Source organism: Phacochoerus africanus, chromosome 3 (genome assembly GCF_016906955.1).
Source record: "Phacochoerus africanus isolate WHEZ1 chromosome 3, ROS_Pafr_v1, whole genome shotgun sequence".
Lineage (NCBI taxonomy): Eukaryota > Metazoa > Chordata > Mammalia > Artiodactyla > Suidae > Phacochoerus > Phacochoerus africanus.
Window position 1 is genome coordinate 166114170 of NC_062546.1, and position 19414 is coordinate 166133583.

The 19414-nt window shown below is 36.8% G+C and overlaps 1 protein-coding gene across 11 annotated transcripts in view; it reads left to right on the top strand.

The window, feature by feature from the left end:
• CCDC150 (coiled-coil domain containing 150) overlaps positions 1 to 19414 on the top strand; it is a 91968-nt gene that overhangs the window by 52235 nt on the left and 20319 nt on the right. For 9 of the 11 annotated variants that reach the window (XM_047773117.1, XM_047773120.1, XM_047773118.1 and 6 more), the window contains 3 exons: positions 5338 to 5445; positions 16791 to 16919; positions 18042 to 18211. In XM_047773117.1, coding sequence (XP_047629073.1) covers positions 5338 to 5445; positions 16791 to 16919; positions 18042 to 18211 — 407 coding nt within the window. The remainder of the gene's footprint in view (positions 1 to 5337; positions 5446 to 16790; positions 16920 to 18041; positions 18212 to 19414) is intronic. The other 2 variants (XM_047773119.1, XM_047773123.1) reach the window with 1 other exon arrangement.

Below are 19414 nucleotides of genomic sequence, written 5' to 3' on the forward strand. Positions count from 1 at the left end.
GCGGGACCATATGGTAGTTCTATACTTAACTTTCTGAGGAACCTCCATTCTATTTTCCATAGTTGTTGTACTAATTTACATTCCCACCAGCAGTGTAGGAGGGTTCCCATTTCTCCACTCTCTCCAGCATTTGTTATTTGTAGATTAATGATGGCCATTCTGACTGGTGTGAGATGATACCTCATTGTTGTTTTAATCTGCACCTGTCTAATAATTAGTGATATGAAGCATCTTTTCATTTGCCTCCTGGCCATCCATATGTCTTCTTTGGAGAAATTTAGGTCTATTTAGGTCTTCTGCCCATTTTTTGTTTGGGCCATTTGTCTTTTTGCTGTGGAGTTGCATGCATTGTTTGTATATTTTGGAGATTAGCTCCTCGTTACTTGCATCATTTGCAACTATTTTCTCCTATTCTGTAGGTTGTCTCTTTTTTTTAGGAATGGTTTCCTTTGCTATGCAAAAGCTTGTAAGTTTGATTAGGTCCCATTTATTTATTTTTGTTTCTATTTCTGTTGCCTTGGGAGACTGACCTAAGTAAACATTTATATAGTTATGTCGGAAAATGTTTTGTCTGTGTTCTCTTTTAGGAGTTTTATGGTGTCTTATATTTAAGTCTTTAATTTTGTGTTTATTTTTGTGCGTGGTATGAGCGTGTGTTCTCGTTTTGTTGATTTACATGCAGCTGTCCTGTTTTCCCACTTGCTGAAGAGACTCTTTTTCCCATTTTATATTGTTGCCACTCTGGTTCCAAGATTAATTGGCCATAGGTGTCTGGGTTTATTTCTAGGCTCTCTATTCTGTTCCATTGATCTGTATGTCTGGTTTTGTACCATTACCACACTGCCTTGATTACTGTACTTTCATGATATTGTCTGAAGTCTAGGAGAGTTATGCTTCCTACCTTATATTTTTCCTCAGGATAGCTTTGGCACTTCTGGGTCTTTATGGTTCTGTGTACATTTTTGGATTATTTGTTCTAGCACTATGAAAAATGCCATGGGTAATTTGATAGGAATCACATTAAATCTGTAGATTGCTTCAGGTAGTATGTTCATTTTAACATTATTAATTCTTCTGATCCAGAAGCATAGATATCTTTGCATTTCTTTGAATGCTCTTTAATTTCCTTTATTAATGTTTTATAGTTCTCAGCATAATAGTCTTTCATCTCCTTTGTCAGGTTTATTCCTAGGTATTTTATATTTGGTGTAATTTTAAAAGGTATTTTTTATATTGCTTCTCTGATATTTCATTGTTAGTATACAGAAATGCAACCGATTTCTGAATGTTAATCTTGTATCCTGCTACTTTGCTGAATTTGTTAATCAGATTACATAACTTTTGTATGGAGTCCTTAGGGTTTTCTATATATAGTATCATGTCATCTGCATACAGTGACAATTTTACCTCTCTTCCAATTTAGATACCTCTTATTTCTTTTTTCTTTTGTCTAATTGCTGTGGCTAGGACTTCCAATACTGAATAAAAGTGGTGAGAGTGGGCATCCTGATCTTGTTCCGGATTTTAGTGGGAAGGTTTTCACCTTTTCTCCATTGACAATGATGTCGGCTGTGGGTTTGTCATAAATGGCTTTCATGTTCCCTATAACCTACTTCAGTAAGAGTTTTTATCATGAATGGATGTTGGATTTTGTCAAATGCTTTTTCTGCATCTATGGAGATGATTATGTCTAACTATTCTATTGCAGCATTTAGGATCCATTTTCCCTTGTTATATTGATTTGCATATGTTGAACCATCCTTGTGAACTTGGGATGAATCCCACTTGGTGTATGATCTTGTCTGTGTTGTTGGATTCAGTTGAGAATTTTTGCATCTATAGTCCTCAAAGATATTGGCCTATAATTTTATTTTTTGGTAGTGTCTTTGCATTTGGTATTAGGGTTATGGTGGCTTCATAGAATGTCTTTGGGAATGTCTTTCTTCTCCAGTCTTTTGGAAGAGTTTAAGAAGGATGGGTGTAGGGTTCCTCCTTGTATGTTTGGTAGAATCTGCTTCTGGAGCCATCTAGTCCTGGACTTTTTTTTTTAATTGCATATTCTATTTCACCTCTAATGATCAGTCTGTTCGAATTACCTATTTGTTCTGGATTCAGTTTTGGTGAAAACTGTCCATTTCTTCTAGGTTGTCAAATTTGTTAGTGTATAATTTTTCATAGTATTCTCATTTTTTTTTAAATTTCGGTAATATCAGTTGAGGTTTCTCCTTCTTAATTTCTTATTTTTTTTATTTGTTTCTCTCTCTTATCTTCTTGGTGAGTTTGGCCAGAGGTTGTCAGTTTTGTGTACCCTATCAAAGAACCAGTTCTTGGTTTTATTGATTTTTTTTTCTATTGTTTTTTAAATATCTATTTTATTGATTTCCTCTCTGTTCTTTATGGTTTCCTTCCTTCTGCTGCCTTTAGGTTTTTTGTTGTTCTTTCTCTAATTCCTTTAGGTGATAGGTTGAGTTGTTTATTTGAAAATTTTCTTGTTTTTTGAATAAGGCCTGTATCACTATGAACTTCTCTCTAAGTACTCCTTTTATTGCATCGCATAGATTTTTGTATGGTTGTGTTTTCATTGTCATTTGTCTCAAGGTATTTTTTAATTTCCTTTTTTTTTTTTTAAGCCACCTTGTGGCGTGTGGAGTTCCCACGAAGGGTATCAGATCCAAGCAGTAGTTGCAACCTAAGCCATAGCTGTGGCAATGTCAAATCTTGAACCCACTGTGCCAGTGGATCAAACCTGCATCTCACTTCTCCCAAGGTGCTGCCAATCCTGTTGTGCCACCCCAGGAATACCTTTGTTTCTGTTTTAATTTCCTCATTGACCCATTGGTTTTTTAGTAGCATGTGTGGCAAGTTTTTTCTTATTTATTTTTCTGTGATCGATTTCTAGTTTCATGACATTGTGGTCAGAGAAGATTCTTTAAATAACTTACATACTCTTAAATTTGTTGAGCTTAGTTTTGTGTCCCAGTATGTGGGCAGCCCTAGAGAATGTCACATGGGCACTTGAAAAGAATGTATATTCTGGGTTTTTTTTGGATATAATGTCCTGAAAATATCAATTATGTCTGACTATTCTATTGCAGCATTTAGGATCCATTTTCCCTTGTTGATTTTTTGTCTAGAAGTTCTGTCCATTGATGTGAGGTGTTAAAGTCTCCAACTGCTATTGCATTCCCATCAATTTCTCCTTTTATGGCTATTAGTATTTGTTTCATGCATTTGGTTATTCCTACATTAGGTACATATATGTAGACAAGTGTGATTTCCTCTTCTTGAATTAATCCTTTTATCATTAAATAGTGTCCTTTTCTTTCTCTGTGGCCTTTGTTTTGAAGTCTGTCTTATCTGAGTATTGTGACTCCTGCTTTCTTGTCATTTCCCTTTGCATGAAACATCTTTTTCCATCCCCTCACTTTCAGTTTATATATGTCCTTTGCCCTAAGGAGTTTTCTCATAGGCTGCATATTGTAGGTTCTTGTTTTTTAATCCAGTCTGCCACTCTATATCTTTTGATTGAATTATTCAGTCCATTGATATTTAAGGTAATTACTTTGATAAATATATTTATTGCCATTTTAAACCTTGTTTTCCAGTTGATTCTATGTTTCTCTTTGTTCTGTTCTTCTTTTACTGATCATATGATTTCCTTTTATTTTGTGCCTGTGTCCTCTTCTTTTTGGTTTTTGTGAATCTATTTTTTGTTTTTGATTTGTGGTTGCTCTGTTTTTCAAGTATGTTGACCCCTTCCTTTATCTGATTTTTAGACTGGTAGTTATATAGGCTCAAACACATTCTAAAAGAGTCTAAACTTTCTTATTCTTTCCCCACAGTTTATGACTTCGATGTCCTTTTTTACATCTTGATGTTTATCCTTTTGCCCTTATGTGTATCATTGCTTTCACAAGTAGATTTTTTCTTTTTCCTGGATCCCTAACCACCTGGGCCTCAAGGGAACTCCTATGTCCTAGTTTATTTCTAATTTACCAAATGTACAGAAGGAGAAAAAAAAACTAGGAAATTTATTAATTAAGTTTGAATACTTGCATTATAAAACACATAAAAATAAGTGTTCCTTTTCACCCATTTCTTAGGTGTCTCATAGTCTCTATAGTATTAGGTTTTTATAGTTTTACATTAAAAACATATGTAAGAGGGAAGATAGAGGTAGAGGATTAAAAGGTATAAACAACTATGTATAAAATAAGCTACAAGGATATATTGTACAGCACAAACTATAGCCGGTGTTTTATAATAACTATAAATAGGATATAATCCCATAAAAACTGTGAATCACTGTGTTGTAACCTGAAATTTACGTAAGTCAACTATTCCTCAATTAAAAAATATATCTATAGATAGATCATTTTAAACAATATGAGGATATGACCTTGCCCTAAATACTGCTTTTCCTGAGTCTGCCTGGTAAGCTAACTATGAAAGCTGCTTAGATTTTTATGACACAGAAACATTACATCTCTGAGGAACAGCAGGATTTATTTGTTTCTGTGTTCTTTCCTACTTCAATGTCCTGAATTAGAAATCCTTCTAAAAAAGAAACTTAATGTAAAAATTAGGTATTTTATAGGTTAGAACATGCCATCTGACAAGCATTAAGACATTTTATTGAATACCGAGACTGAAAGTAGGTAAATTATCTGAGAAAAATTGTAGAACAAGGATATTCTGCGTTTTGCTTGAGGGGCAAATCTAAAAGTCTTTGAGTGTTCATCAGTATTTTCCACGGGGTTCTAAGGTTAACAGTAGTTTGCTTGCATTTAAAATGAGAATAATTGTTGCATCAATACCTCCGTTTGGAGGCAGCCGTTCTAATTCTGAACCCTAAGTGAAAATCACAGCACATGTTTTATACTGTACACTGAGGGAAAGAGCGATAGAAACAAGCAAAGTTGAGAGAAAGAATTCTGCTTGTGGAACAAGAGAGATTGCATGAGACAAAATGTGTTTTCATGTAACCTTTCCCAAAAAAGCAATATTGGCACTCAAATTTTAACAGTTCCTACAGTGTCCAGTAGCTACAACCAGTTTGTCCTCCAAAAGTGGGAAACAAGAAAAGATATCAAGAGAGGAAAAAGATTTAAATTAAAAATTTTGAATGAAATTTTTCCTTATTTAGGGATAGGCTCAGTAATGTTAATTGTTGACTTGTATGAGAGGATTTGGGATAAGAAGAAAATGTACAAGAAAGGGCAATTGGAGATCTGAGTCGATGTTCATGATTCTCTTCCCCCAAGTGATCATTTTTCTTTAAAGATGTGAGTAGTCATCTTTATGAGTTTGCAAAGTTTTCTTCTGTTTTTCCTCTAGATAAAAGTTAAACAGCTAGAAGAACAACTACATTCTTTTACTGAAACCAGTTCACAGAATGACCATCTACGCAAGTTGAATAAGGCACTGGAGGGAAAATATGCTCAGGTGTGATTAATAGCTACAGAACAGATTGTTGTTATATTGTTTTAATATAGCTTTTAAAAAAGTTGATGCCTTTCTCCCCACCTCACCACACAACCCCAGAAAGATGAATATTCGCTTCTTGATTCAATTTAACAAACATTTTTTAGTATATGTGCTGCTAAAGTGAGCTTAAACATTTTTTTTAAACAGACAGTGTGTACAAGTTTCCACTCAGCTATATAGGAATTCATAAAGATGTACTGGGACATACAATTTTCTTATGTTCTAATTGGAGGATTGGGAATGTATTTAGGAAACTTTATTTTAGAACAAGAGATTATGCCTTTCAGAAACAAAGTAGCATCCATCATTATGATGAAAGCATTGAGAATCACTTTCATAGAGGAAGTGGTTTTTTGAGCCTTAAAACTTTTGGCAGGAGTTCCTGTTTTGGCTCTGTGATGATGTGGGTTCAATCCCTGACCTCACTCAGTGTGTTAAGGATCCAGTGTTGCTGCAATCTGCAGTGGAGGTATTGCCATGGTGGTGGTATAGATGGCAGCTAGAGCTCCAATTTGACCCCTGGCCTGGGGAACTTCCATATGCTGCATGTGTGGCTGTGCAAAGGGGAAAAAAAAAAAAAAACACAAAAAAACTTTGGGCAGAGAGGAATGAGTTTGGTTTTATCTTTGGTTTTTGAGTTATAAGCAAATACAGAACTCAATACCAAGATAAACCTGCCACAGCATACTTGAAAGAGGTATTAATAGTGCAAGTGCTTACTTGTCAACATGGTGGCTATTGAGACTAAAAACCTTTCGTAGGTCACATAACATTTTAACAGATGAATAGAGAAAATTAGACAAACAAGATATATAATGCATTTAGTAAAGAAAATAATCCAGGAATATGTTAAAGAAAGTGATTCATTTCAATGATTTATAAATTTACCACATTATTTTTCATTTTTAAGAGTCAGTGTAACTACCATATCTATAGCATTTGTGTATGTATACCCCTGGCAACCAAGGAACTAGAATGTGTCTTCAAACAGAATACTGCTAGAGTTCTAACCATCTGACTATACCAGTAAAGGAGGCCTCATTAGATACACTTTGTTTCTTCACTAGGACATACTTTATGCTTGTATTTTCTTCATTCTGAAAGCAGAGGAACACATTTTTAAGTAAATTTTCTATTGCGACTTCATTGAGAACATAGTGTTGTTTCCCACAGTAAAAGCAGCACTTGTTGAAAAATAACTCTAGGTTTAAGTTGATTTTGTTTTTTTAATTGGTGATGCCTCCAAGAAAAAAGAAATCTCCAGAGAGGCCTGCCTCTTCAAAATTCCTTGAAAGCTACAGGCCCCATGTAAACTATGTGAAGGAACGAACTTCATCACTTGGTTTGCCCAGTGTTATTCCAAACCCTGTGCGCCGTGTGACCTTTGCACCTACTCTGACGTCTGTGAGAGCTTCTCAGGAGACTGGAGACTCTAGGATCTCTCTAAAGACTCTTTTGAATGCCATTAAAACCATGGAGGGAAGACTGGAAGGTAAAATAGACATTCTTGCCTCAAGACCATTACTAGATGATGAGTCATCAAATTTTCTTAACCGGGATTCGGTAAGTGAGGAACAGATTAAATCATAAGGAAATTTCAGATTTGTTCAACAATGAAGAAAAATAGTAACATCTAGTAAGATAACGTTTTGAGGTGTGAGTGACGAGGAAATTACTTCATAAATATGAATAACTGATAGTATAGCTCAGAATCATCGTTCTGGCCGTCACCTACTTAATTTTTGTTTTTGACATAGAAATGTCAGATTTGGCTTAACAGTAACCATTGAGGGTTTTTTTGTTGTTTTTTGTTTTTGTTTTTGTTTCATTTTTGGCCTCCCCATGGCATATGAAGTTCCCAGGCCAAGGATCAGATCTGAGCCACAGTTGCAACCTAGGCTGCAGTGGCGGCAACACTGGATCCTTTAACCCACTGTGCCAGGCCGGAGATCTAACCTGCATCCTGGCACTGCAGAGACACCACTGATCCCGTTGCACTACAGCAGGCACTCCAAGAATTTTTTTTTTTTTTGTCTTTTTGCCATTTCTAGGGCTGCTCCCACAGCATGTGGAGGTTCCCAGGCTAGGGGTCTAATCGGAGCAGCGCCACAGCAACGCAGGATCCGAGCCACGTCTGCAACCTACACCACAGTTCATGGCTATGCCGGATCCTTAACCCACTGAGCAAGGCCAGGAATCAAACCCGCAACCTCATGGTTCCTAGTTGGATTCGTTAACCACTGAGCCACAATGGGAACTTTAGGAACTCCAAGAATTTTTTTAATCTAATTTTCATTTCTAAAAATTTGTTATTATGTTAATAATGTTAACATTTATATTAAAGTATTTGGGTAAAGCTAGATTTTAAAATAGAAATACATGTGAGCTCCCTGGTTAAACATCTGGCATTATTGCTGCTAGTAGCGGTATGGATTTGGAACTTCTGCAGGCTCCAGGTATGGCCAATTAAGTAAATAATTAAAAAAATAATAAAATAGAAATACAGTAGATGCATAGTATTACACTTAGAATGGATAAGCAATGAGGTCCTCCTGCTATTAGCACAGGGAACTATATCCAGTCTCTTGGAATAGACCATGATGGAAGATAATATAAGAAAGGGAATATATATATATATATATATATATGTATGTATGTATGTATACATATGACCGGGTCACTTTGCTGTACAATAGAAATTGGCACAAAATTGCAAATAAATTATAATAATAATTTTAAAAAGAAGGGAGTTCCCGTCGTGGTGCAGTGGTTAACGAATCTGACTAGGAACCATGAGGTTGCGGGCTCAATCCCTGGCCTCAGTGGGTTAAGGATCCAGCATTGCCATGAGCTGTGGTGTAGGTCGCAGACGTGGCTCGGATCTGGCGTTGCTGTGGCTCTGGTGTAGGCCAGTGGCTACAGCTTTGATTAGACCCCTGGTCTGGCAACCTCCATATGCCACGGGAGCAGCCCTAGAAATGGCAATGCCAGATCCGAGCTGTGTCTCCCACCTACACCACAGCTCACAGGAATGCTGGATCCTTAACCCACTGAGCAAAGTCAGAGAATGAACTTGCAACCTCATGGTTCCTAGTCAGATTCGTTAACCACTGTGCCACAACAGGAACTCCAGTATTGTTTGTTAATAGCAAAAGACTAGGAACAACCAAAATTCCATCAATAAGAGACTGGCTAAATAAATCACTGTGTATCCATGGTTTGAAATAGTGTTTGAAGATATTTTATATATATATATGATAATAGTATATATATAATATATACTATATATTATAAAAGATATAGTATATATACTATATGTTATAGAAGATATATACACACTATGATCTATACCTTAATAACATATATATTAGGTTAAAACAGTATCAGAAGAGTATACATAGAACTGTACTATTTGTGTGCAAAAGAGTGGAAGAATGAATAATATATGCATACTATTCACTTTTGCATAGATTCTCTAAAATGAATCATAATAAATTGGCAACATTATTTTTGAGGACGGAAACTGGGTGGCTAGGGGATTTTTACTTTATCCTCTTGTACCTTAAGAATAAAGTTAATGAGCTACCTATCCAGAATAAACTTATGATCATTTTATTTTCAACAAATCTATAGAGAGAGGACGGTCTTTTCTACAAATGGTTATCATAGTAAAAACAAGAAAAAATATCTTTGATCCATACCTTTTCCCATATATAAAAATTAACTCAAAATGGATGAGAACCCAAATGTAAAACCTAAAACCATAAAACTTCTAGAAGAAAGTATAGGAAGAAATCTTTCTGATCCTGAATTACACAAAGATTTTTTAGATTTGACATCAAAAGCGAGATCCATAAAGAAAAAAGAAATTGACAGCTTATGCTCTTCAAAGACCTTTTTAAGAAAATGAAGACGCTGGGGAAGAAAACTTGCAAATCATGTTATCAACAAAGGTTTTGCCTCCAGGATGTATTAAAAACTCTCAAAACTCACTAAGAAGGAAACAACCCAATAAAGAGAATGGGCAAAGTATTTGAACATGTATTTCACCAAGAAGAGGATAAATAAGCACTTGAAAAAGTGTTACACATCAGTCATTACGGAAATGCAAGTTAAAACCACAGTGAGATACTACCATGCACTGCTGGAATGAGATACTACCGTACCCTGATTATACCAAGTGGTAGTGAAGATGTGAAAGAACTCTTAACATTGCTAAAGTGAATGTAAAATCTTTCAACCACTTTGGACAGTAGTTTGACAGTTTCTTTACAAGTAAAACATTTTTACTATCCTATGACCCAGCCAGTCCATTCCTGAATATTTACCAAAGATAAATGAAAGCATATATCTACATAAAGATTTGTACACCACTGTCCAGAACAGTTCTATTTGTAACAGCTTAAAACTGGAACAATTCGGGTGTCTAGCAGGTGATCAGATAATAGAATACGGTTCAGCAACAGAAAGGAATGAGCTATTGATACCTGCAGAAGATTGACTGAATCTCAAAATAGCTGCTGAGTGAAAGAAATCATTCAAAAATGAGTGCATAAAATATGATTTCATTTATATAAAATTTTAGAAAATAAAAACAAATATATTGTGACAGAAAACAGGTCAGTGGTGGCCTTGGGCGGACATGTAGGAACATGGAGAGGTAGAAGGAGGAGATTACAAAAAGGCATGAGAGAACTTTTCGGATAACGGAAATGTTCATCATTGTGATGATGGTTTCAAGAGTTGATACATATGTCAAAATTGAACATTTTAAATATTCACAGCTTATTGTAGGTCAAGTATATCTCAGTGAAGCTGTTTAAAAAATAATGTGAATGTATTACTTATACAAAAAATATTTTTAAATGTTTAACGTTTTTTCATTTTCTAAAGTTTCATTATAGTTGATTTACAATGTTGTGATGATTTCCACTGTGCAACAAAGTGAGGCAGTTATACATGTACACATATCCATTCTCTTTCAGATTCCTTTTTTTTTTTTTTTTTTTTTTTAGGGCCACACCCGCGGCATATGGAGGTCCCCAGGCTAAAGGTTGAATCAGAGCTGTTGCTGCTGGCCTACACCACAGCCACAGCAATGCAGGATCCGCGCCAATTCTGCAGCCTACGCCACAGCTCATGGCAATGCCTACCCACTGAGTGAGACCAGGGACGAACCCACAATCTCATGGTCACTAGTCGGATTCTTTTCCACTGTGCCACCACGGGAACTCCTCTTTCAGATTCTTTTCCCACATAGATCATCACAGAATATTGGGTAGAGTTCTCTGTACTATACTGCAGGTCCCCACTGGCCAATCATTCCACATACTTTAGAATGCATATGCCAATCCAAACCTCCTGTCCATCCCTCCCCGCTCCACCTGTCCTCTTTGGGAACCCTAAATTTGTTTTCAAAGACTGAGTCTGTTTCTGTTGTGCAAATAGGTTCATTTGTATCTTTTTAAATGTTCCATATATAAGTGATATCATATGATGTCTGTCTTTCACTGTCTAGTTTCACATAGTATGATAATCTCTAGGTCCATCCACATTGTTGCAAATGGCAATTATTTCATTCTTTTTTTATAGCTGAGTAATATTCCATTGTATATATGTACCACATCTTCTTTATCCATTTCTCTGTAAACAGACATTTAGGTTGTTTTCATATCTTAGCTGTGGCAAATAGTACTGTAATGAATATTGGGATGCATGTATCTTTTCAAATTACGGTTTTCTCCAGATGGATGCCCAGGAGGGGATTTCTGACCATATGGTAGTTCTATTTTTAGTTTTTTAAGGAACCTCTATACCGTTTTTCATAGTGGTTGTACAAATTTACATTCCTACCAACACTATAGGAGGGTTCCCTTTTCTCTGCACCCTCTCCAGCATTTATTGTTTGTAGACTTTTTGATGACGGCCATTCTGGCTGGTATAAGGTAGTACCTCATAGTAGTTTTGATTTGCATTTCTCTAATAATTAGCTATGTTGAGCATCTTTTTATGTTTTTTGACCACCTGTATGTCTTTGGAGAAATGCTCATTTAGGTCTTACATCCATTTTTTGATTGGGTTGTTGTTGTTTTGGTATTGAGCTATATGAGTTGTTTGTATATTTTGTAGATTAATCCCTTGTCAGTCACATAATTTGCAATTATTTACTCCCATTCTGTGGATTATTTTTTCATTTTGTTTATGGTTTCCTTTGCTGCATAAACTTTTGAGTTTAATTAGGCCCGATTGGTTTATTTTTGTTTCAGATGATCAAGTGTTAACTCTTCTTGAAATGTTTGATAGAATTAATCTGTGAAGCCATTTAGTCCTGAATTTTTGTTTGTTGGGAGTCTTTAAATCATAGTTTCAATTTCAGTACTTGTTATTGATTCATTAATATTTTCTATTCTTCCTGGTTCAATCTTTACCTTTATAAGAATTTGAATATTTTTTTTCTAGGTTGCCCATTTTATTGGCCTATAGTTGCTTGTAGTAGTCCCTTGTGATCCTTTGCATTTCTTTGATGACCATTGTAGCTTCTCCTTTTTCATTTCTAATTTTATTGATACCTGTCTCTTTTTTTTTAATGAGTCTGCCCAGGGTTTTATCAATTTTGTTGATCTTTTCAAGAACTAGATTTTAGTTTCACTGACCTTCTCTATTGTTTTCTTCATCTCTATCTTATTTAGAATGCTCTGATCTTTTTTATTTCTTCTACTCACTTTATGTTTTGTTTATTCTTCTTTCTTTAGCTGTCTTTGGTGTAAGGTTAGGATGTTTATTTGAGAATTTTTTTGTTTCCTGAGGTAGGCCTATATTGTTATAAGCTTCCCTCTTAGAACTGCTTTTGCTACATCTCATAGGCTTTGGATCATTATGTCTTCATTGTCATTTGTCTCTGTCTCCGTCTCTGTCTCTGTCTCTCTGTCTCTCTGTCTCTCTGTCTGTCTCTCTGTCTCTCTGTCTCTCTCTCTCTCTCTCTCTCTCTCTCTCTATATATATATATATATATATATATATATATATATAATTTTTTTTTGGTCTTTTTAGGGCCACACCCATGGCATGTGGAGGTTCCCAGGCTAGGGGTCTAATCAGAGCTGTAGCTGCCAATCTACACCACAGCCACAGCAATGCCAGATCCGAGCCATGTCTGCTGCTGATACCACAGCTCACAGCAATGCCGGATCCTTAACCCACTGAGCGAGGTCACTGAGTGAGTGGTTCCTAATTGGATTCATTTCCACTATGCCATGACAGTAACTCCCTCTAGGTATATTTTTTAAATTTCCTCTTTGATTTCTTCAGTGATCCATTGGTTATTTAGTACCATATTGTTTGTGTCCATGTGTTTGTGGGGTTTTTTGCAGTTTTTTTTCTTGTTGATTTCTAGTTTTACAGCAATGTGATCAGAAATGATGCTTGATATGATTTCAATTTTCTTAAATTACTGAGCTTGTTTTGTGGTCCAGAATGTGATCTAACCTAGAGAATGTATTGTGTGCACTTGAGAAGAATGTGTATTCTGCTGCTTTTGGATGCAATATTGTATAAATAAAAACAAAGTCCATTTGGTCTAATACATCATTTAAGGCTGTGTTTTATTGATTTTTTTGTCTGGATGATATGTCCATTGCTATTAGTGGGGTGTTAAAGTCACCCACTATTATTGTGTTGTTGTCTATTTCTTCTTTTATGGCTATTAGCAGTTGTCTTATACGTTGAGGTGCTCCTATGTTGGATGCATATATAATTGTCATATCTTCTTCTTGGTTTGATCCTTTGATTTATTATGTAATGATCTTCTTTTGTCTCTTGTAACTGTCTTAAAGTCTATTTTGTCTCATATAACTATTGGTACTCCAGCTTTTGATTTCCATTTGCATGGAATATCTTCTTCTATCCTCTCACTTTCAGTTTGTATATGTCCCAAGAACTAAAGTGGTCCTCTTGTAAACAGCATATATATAGGTCTTGTTTTGTATCCACTCAGCCAGTGTATGTCTTTTGGTTGGAGCATTTGGTCCATTTACATTTAAGGTAATTATTAATATGTATGTTTTTATTGCCATTTTAATCATTGTTTTGGATTTGTTTTTGTTGGTCTTTCTTCTTCCCTTCTTTTATTCTCTTGTGGTTTGATGATTGTCTTTAGTGTTGTGTTTGGATTGCTTTTTCTTATTTTTGTGTGTATCTATTGTAGATTTTTGGTTTGCAGGTACCATGAAGTTTTGGTATAGGAGTGAAATACACACACAAACACGATCGTTTTAAGTTGCTGGTCTCTTAATTGCAAATGCATCTCCAATATCCTGTCCTCACAATTGCTGGGTTTGATATCATATTTGTGGATGACTTCCTACATTTACTATGTGTTTGCCTTTACTGGTAAGCCTTCCCATTTGCAGTTTTCGTGTTTCTAATTGTGACCTTTTCTACCTAGAGAAATTCCCTAAGTACTTGTTGTAAAGCTGGTTTGTTGGTGCTGAATTCTCTTGAGTTTTTGCTTGTCTGTAAAGCTTTTGATTTCTCCTTTAAATTGGAGTGAGAGCCTTGCTGGGTAGAATACTCTTAGTTGTAGGTTTTTTCCTTTCACCATTTTAAGTATATTGTGCCACTCCCTTCTGGCCTGCAGAGTTTCTGCTGAAAAATCAGCTGATAATCTTATCAGGGTTCCCCTTGTATGTTATTTGTTGCTTTTCTCTAGCTGCTTTCAATCTTTTCTCTTTGTCTTTAAATTTGGTCAGTTTGATTAATATTTGTCTTATGGTGTTCCTCCTTGGGTGTATTCTATACAGTATTTGTTTTGCTTCCTGGATTTAAGGGAATGATTCCTTTCCCATGTTAGTGAAAAGTTTTCAGCTATTATTTCTTCAAATATTTTCTTCTCCTTCTAGCACCTCTATGATGTGAATGTTGGTGCATTTAAAGCTGTAGCCAGAGTTCTCTTAGACTGTTCTCATTTCTTTTCATTCTTTTTTTCTTCTATTCTGTTCCATATCAGTGATTTCCACCAGTCTTCTTCCACCTTACTTATTCGTTCCTCTGCCTCCCATATTCTGCTACTGGTTCCTTTTAGTGAATTTTTGACTTCAGTTATTTTATTTTGCATCTCTGCTTGTTTAATCTTTAAATCTTCTATTTCTTTGTTAAACATTTCTTGTAGTATATTGATTTTTGCCTTTAGTTTTTTCCGAGATCTTGGGTTATCTGTACTGTGATTACTCTACAAAGTCTTTTTCATGGAGATGGCTTATCTCCGGTTTATTTAGCTGGTTTTCTAGGGTTTTGTCTTATTCCTTCATCTGGCTCATATTTCTCTGCTGTTTCATTTTGTATAGTTTTCTGTTTGGTCTCCTTTTTATAGGCTACAGGGTTATAGCCTCTCCTGCTTCAGGTATCTGCTCCCTTGTGGGTGAACTTGATACAGGGGCTCATGGTAGGTTTACTGATGGGAGGGACTGGTGCCTGCCCACTGGTAGGTGGAGCTGAGTCTTGTCCTTCTAGCAGGTGGGGCGTTGTCTCTGGGTATGATTCAAGGTCGCTGTGTGCCTGGAAGGACTTTAGGCAGCTGATAGGTGGGGCTGTGTTCCCACTCTGTTTGTTGTTTGGCCTGGGGTTTCTCAGCCCTAATGGGTGGGGCCATATTCTTCCAAAATGGCAGCCTGCACAGGAGCTTATACCAATAATTATTTCCTGGGATCTCAGCTTCCAATGTCCTGCCCCCACAGCAAGCCACAGCCACACCCTGCTTTCCCAGGAGACCCTCCAACATCTGCAGGTAGGTCTGACCCAGATTCCTATGGAATACTTGCTTTTCCCTGGGACCCAGTGCACATAAAACCCTGTGCACACTCTCCAAGAGTAGATTCTCTGTTTTCCCCACTTCCCTGCTGGCCTTTCAACATCAAATGCTCTGGAGGCTCCTCCTCCCAGCGCTAGACCCCTAAGCTGGGGAACCCGATGCGGGGTTCAGAACTCAACTCCAGAGCCTCTGCAATATAGTTATTTTCCAATTTGTGGGTTTCCTACCCAGCAGTTATTGGATTGCTTATGTCATGAAAGTGCCCTTACTAACATCTTGATGTGGCTTCTTTTTTGTCTTTGAGTATAGGATATCTTTTTAGTAGCTTCCAGTCTATTTTCTTGATGATTGTTCAGCAGTTAGTTGTAATTTTAGTGTTTTCATTGAGGAGGTGAGCTTGAGTCCTACTACTCTGCCATCTTGTCTCTGCACTCTCAGTTCTATATCTTGATTTTGGTGGTCCCAGGAATACAAGCATGAGATCAAATACATAGTTTTGTTTTGTTTTTTGTCTTTTGTCCTTTTAGGGCCACACCTGTGGCATATGGAGGTTCCCAGGCTAGGGGCCTAATCAGAGCTGTAGACACTGGCCTACACCAGAGCCACAGCAACGTGGGATCCAAGCCATGTCTGCGATCTACTCCACAGCTCATGGCAACGCCGGATCCTTAACCCACTGAGAAAGGCCAGGGACTGAACCCGAAACCTCAAGGTTCCTATTCGGATTCGTTAACCACTGAGCCACTATGGGAACTCCATAGCTTTGTGCACAGGTACATACATAGATGAATGTATGTTTAAAAAATGGTGAAAACTAAATTCTGTAGTCCACTTAATCTAGATTAATAGTCATCTACCAAAGTCAATTTCCTGCTTTTAATGTTGAACTACAACAATATAGGATGTCACCTTTAGAAGCAGGGTGAAGAGTGCATGGGGACTCTGCACTAATTGTGTAACATCCTGTGAAGCCATAATTATTACTAAATAACATGTCTTTTAAGAGAGCAGTATTTAAAACACTACTGATTATCTGAAATGATTGTATATTCTAAAAGTGTTTCAGGGATATGAAATTCTGATACTTCTAGTTAGGATTAGTTCATCTGTAACACTGTTTTCTTAACACTATTTAGTACTGTAGTAAACATCTCTGCTTTTATTATGTTAATTTACATTGTGTTTTCAAGTTATATGATAATCAATTTCTCCCCCTTGTCATCTTACTGTCATAGTCTTATCTCCTTTATCCCTCATTCAGTGCTTTCATAGAGATTAACATATGTTAGAGATTTGCCCAGTTAATTAACAATTTTTTTTTTTGCTTTATAGTTTTTAGGGGAAAAAACAGCTACTAATGCTGGTTTTTATTTATAATAGTGGATAAGCATATTTAATTAAACATTTTCTGTTTGGTTTCTAAACTTCTGTGTCTTATTGTAATTGTGGATTAATTGTGCTTTGAGAAAATCATTTATCATTTCATTTTTCTACCAAGGTGAAATCCATTCTTGAAAAGAATGAAGAGGAGCTCTCACGAGTGGTGAAGGGTCGTGATGCAGCCCTGAAAGAGAGTCAGAAGTTGAAAGGGGACCTTGAGGCCTTGGAGGACAGGGAGAACAAGAAGGCAAGGCATCAGTCCTTACTAAAGTCTGTTACTGAGATGGAGTGCTTCTGAAGTCTTTCATGAGCCCTAGTCTTTCATTTTTTATTACATTTAGTAAAAAAGATAGAGAATTGATCAGAAGGGATTTTTTTTCCTAGAGAAAAGATAACGTTAGAAGAATTTTAAAGTATTTCCCATAGGAGTTCCCATCATGGCTTAGTGGTTAATGAATCCGAGTAGGAACCATGAGGTTTCGGGTTCAATCCCTGGCCTTGCTCAGTGGGTTAAGGATCTGCCATTGCCATGTGCTGTGGTGTAGGTTGCAGATGTGGCTCAGATCCTGCACTGCTATGGCTCTGGTGTAGGCCGGCGGCTACAGCTCCAATTAGACCCCTAGCCTAGGAACCTCCATGTACCATGGGTGCAGCCCTAGAAAAGACAAAAGACAAAAAAAAAAAGTATTTCCCATAAAAATGCATGATCTAACTCCCAAAGGTTTTTTTTTTTCCTTTCTGAACACATCTTCCTAACACATCTGACCTTCGTAATAATAACCACCTATTTATGTTTTATTAACGTGATATAATACTATTATGATTTTATGTTGAATTAAATCATCAAATGCTTTTACTTAACACAGTGTTTGTGCTCATTGGAAAGAGATGTCACATCCCAGACTTCTTGACAGCAGTTGCTAGATTTTGCCCCTCTGAAGAGGGCTGTTGAGTTACATCATTCTTCAGCAGTTTCCACTTTCTTAGGGTCTTTTTACCTCAGATAATTCTGGTGGAATTCAGACATGTTATCTTCTTCTGCCCCCGTGGAAAGATTAGCTGAGCAGGGCCAGCGAGGGCCAGCCTGAGACCACCTCTAGACCCAAGAATTTGTTGATCCTGATGCTTCTAGTTAATATATGTGCTGTGACATGACAGTAGTTAGCAAGCACTACAGAGTGCTTTCATAGGGTTTAGGGTCTAGTTTTCTTTTTCTCAAAGTCACAATAACTTGAACAAGGTAAAATTGTTCCTCTTAGCATTCTACAGACCTGGTTTCCATACTCTTTTCTAGAAGTCATGGGAGTCAGCAGCAGAAGCATAACCAGAAAGGATCCAGATATCCTTATCTTGTTCTACTTTCTATTAGGTGGGGAACTTTCAGCGACAACTGGCAGAGGCTAAAGAAGACAACTGCAAAGTTACAATCATGTTGGAGAATGTGTTGGCTTCTCACAGTAAGATGCAAGGTGCTCTGGAAAAGGTGCAAATAGAGCTTGGGCGGAGGGATTCAGAGATTGCAGGCCTCAAGAAAGAAAGGTACCAGAGATGATTTTTCTGTCTTTGTACTTGTATTTTTCTGCTGAATCGTAGTAAGGAACAGTGTGCAATTAAGAAACAGTCACCTTAGGAGTTCCCGTCGTGGCCCAGTGGTTAACGAATCCGACGAGGAACCATGAGGTTGCGGGTTCGATCCCTGGCCTTGCTCAGTGGGTTAAGGATCCGGCATTGCTGTGAGCTGTGGTGTAGGTCGCAGACTCGGCTCAGATCCCATGTTGCTGTAGTTCTGGTGTAGGCCGGTGGCTACAGCTCCAATTCAACCCCTAGCCTGGGAACCTCCATATGCTGCGGGAGCAGCCCAAGAAATGGCAAAAAGACAAAAACAAACAAACAAACAAAAACAGTCACTTTATATTGCTTGCTTTGTGGAAAAATTAGCCAAATGATATTTAAAGAACTAGCAAATTCAGGAAAATCTAGAATTAGAATAAATATGATTTCCAAAAATTCAAAACTCCCATATTTTGTAGTGAAGTAAATGGGTATCTTGCTGTTTTCTTTTGTTGGTTTTTTTTTTGTTTTTTGTTTTGTTTTTGCTTTTTTGGGGCTGCACTTGCAGCATATGGAGGTTCACAGGCTAGGGATTGAATCAGAGCTGCAGCTGCCAGTCTACACCACAGCCACAGCAACGTGGGATCCAAGTCCAAGCTGCATCTGTGACCTACACCACAGCTGGATCCTTAACTCACTGAGTGAGGCTGGGGATCAAACCTTCATCCTCATGGATACTAACTAGTTGTGTTCACTACCACTGAGCCACAGTGGGAACTCTTATCCTTGCTGTTTTCTATACCATATAAATCTGCCCTTGGGTCTACAGAATAGTAATTGTCAAGGTAATTGAAGCTAAGTACCTACCTTTGTTTGTATTAATTATCCATTTGTTAATGTCCTTTTTAAGATTAATCATTATTTTAGTGAATCATTCTAAGAACTACTTCTAGCCATGCTTTATAAATGAACTCCTTTGTTTCAAAAATTATATAAACCTTTCCCCTTTAAGTTAATGAGCAAATGGTTTGAGTTTAATAAGGCCTTTATGATATAATGTGTGTATTAATGCTGCACATTGCCTCTCTATTACGGGAGAACAAATGACTTTTATATTTTTCTTTTTTCTTTCTTTCTTTCTTTTTTTTTTTTGTCTTTTTGCCTTTTCTAGGGCTGCTCCCGCAGCATATG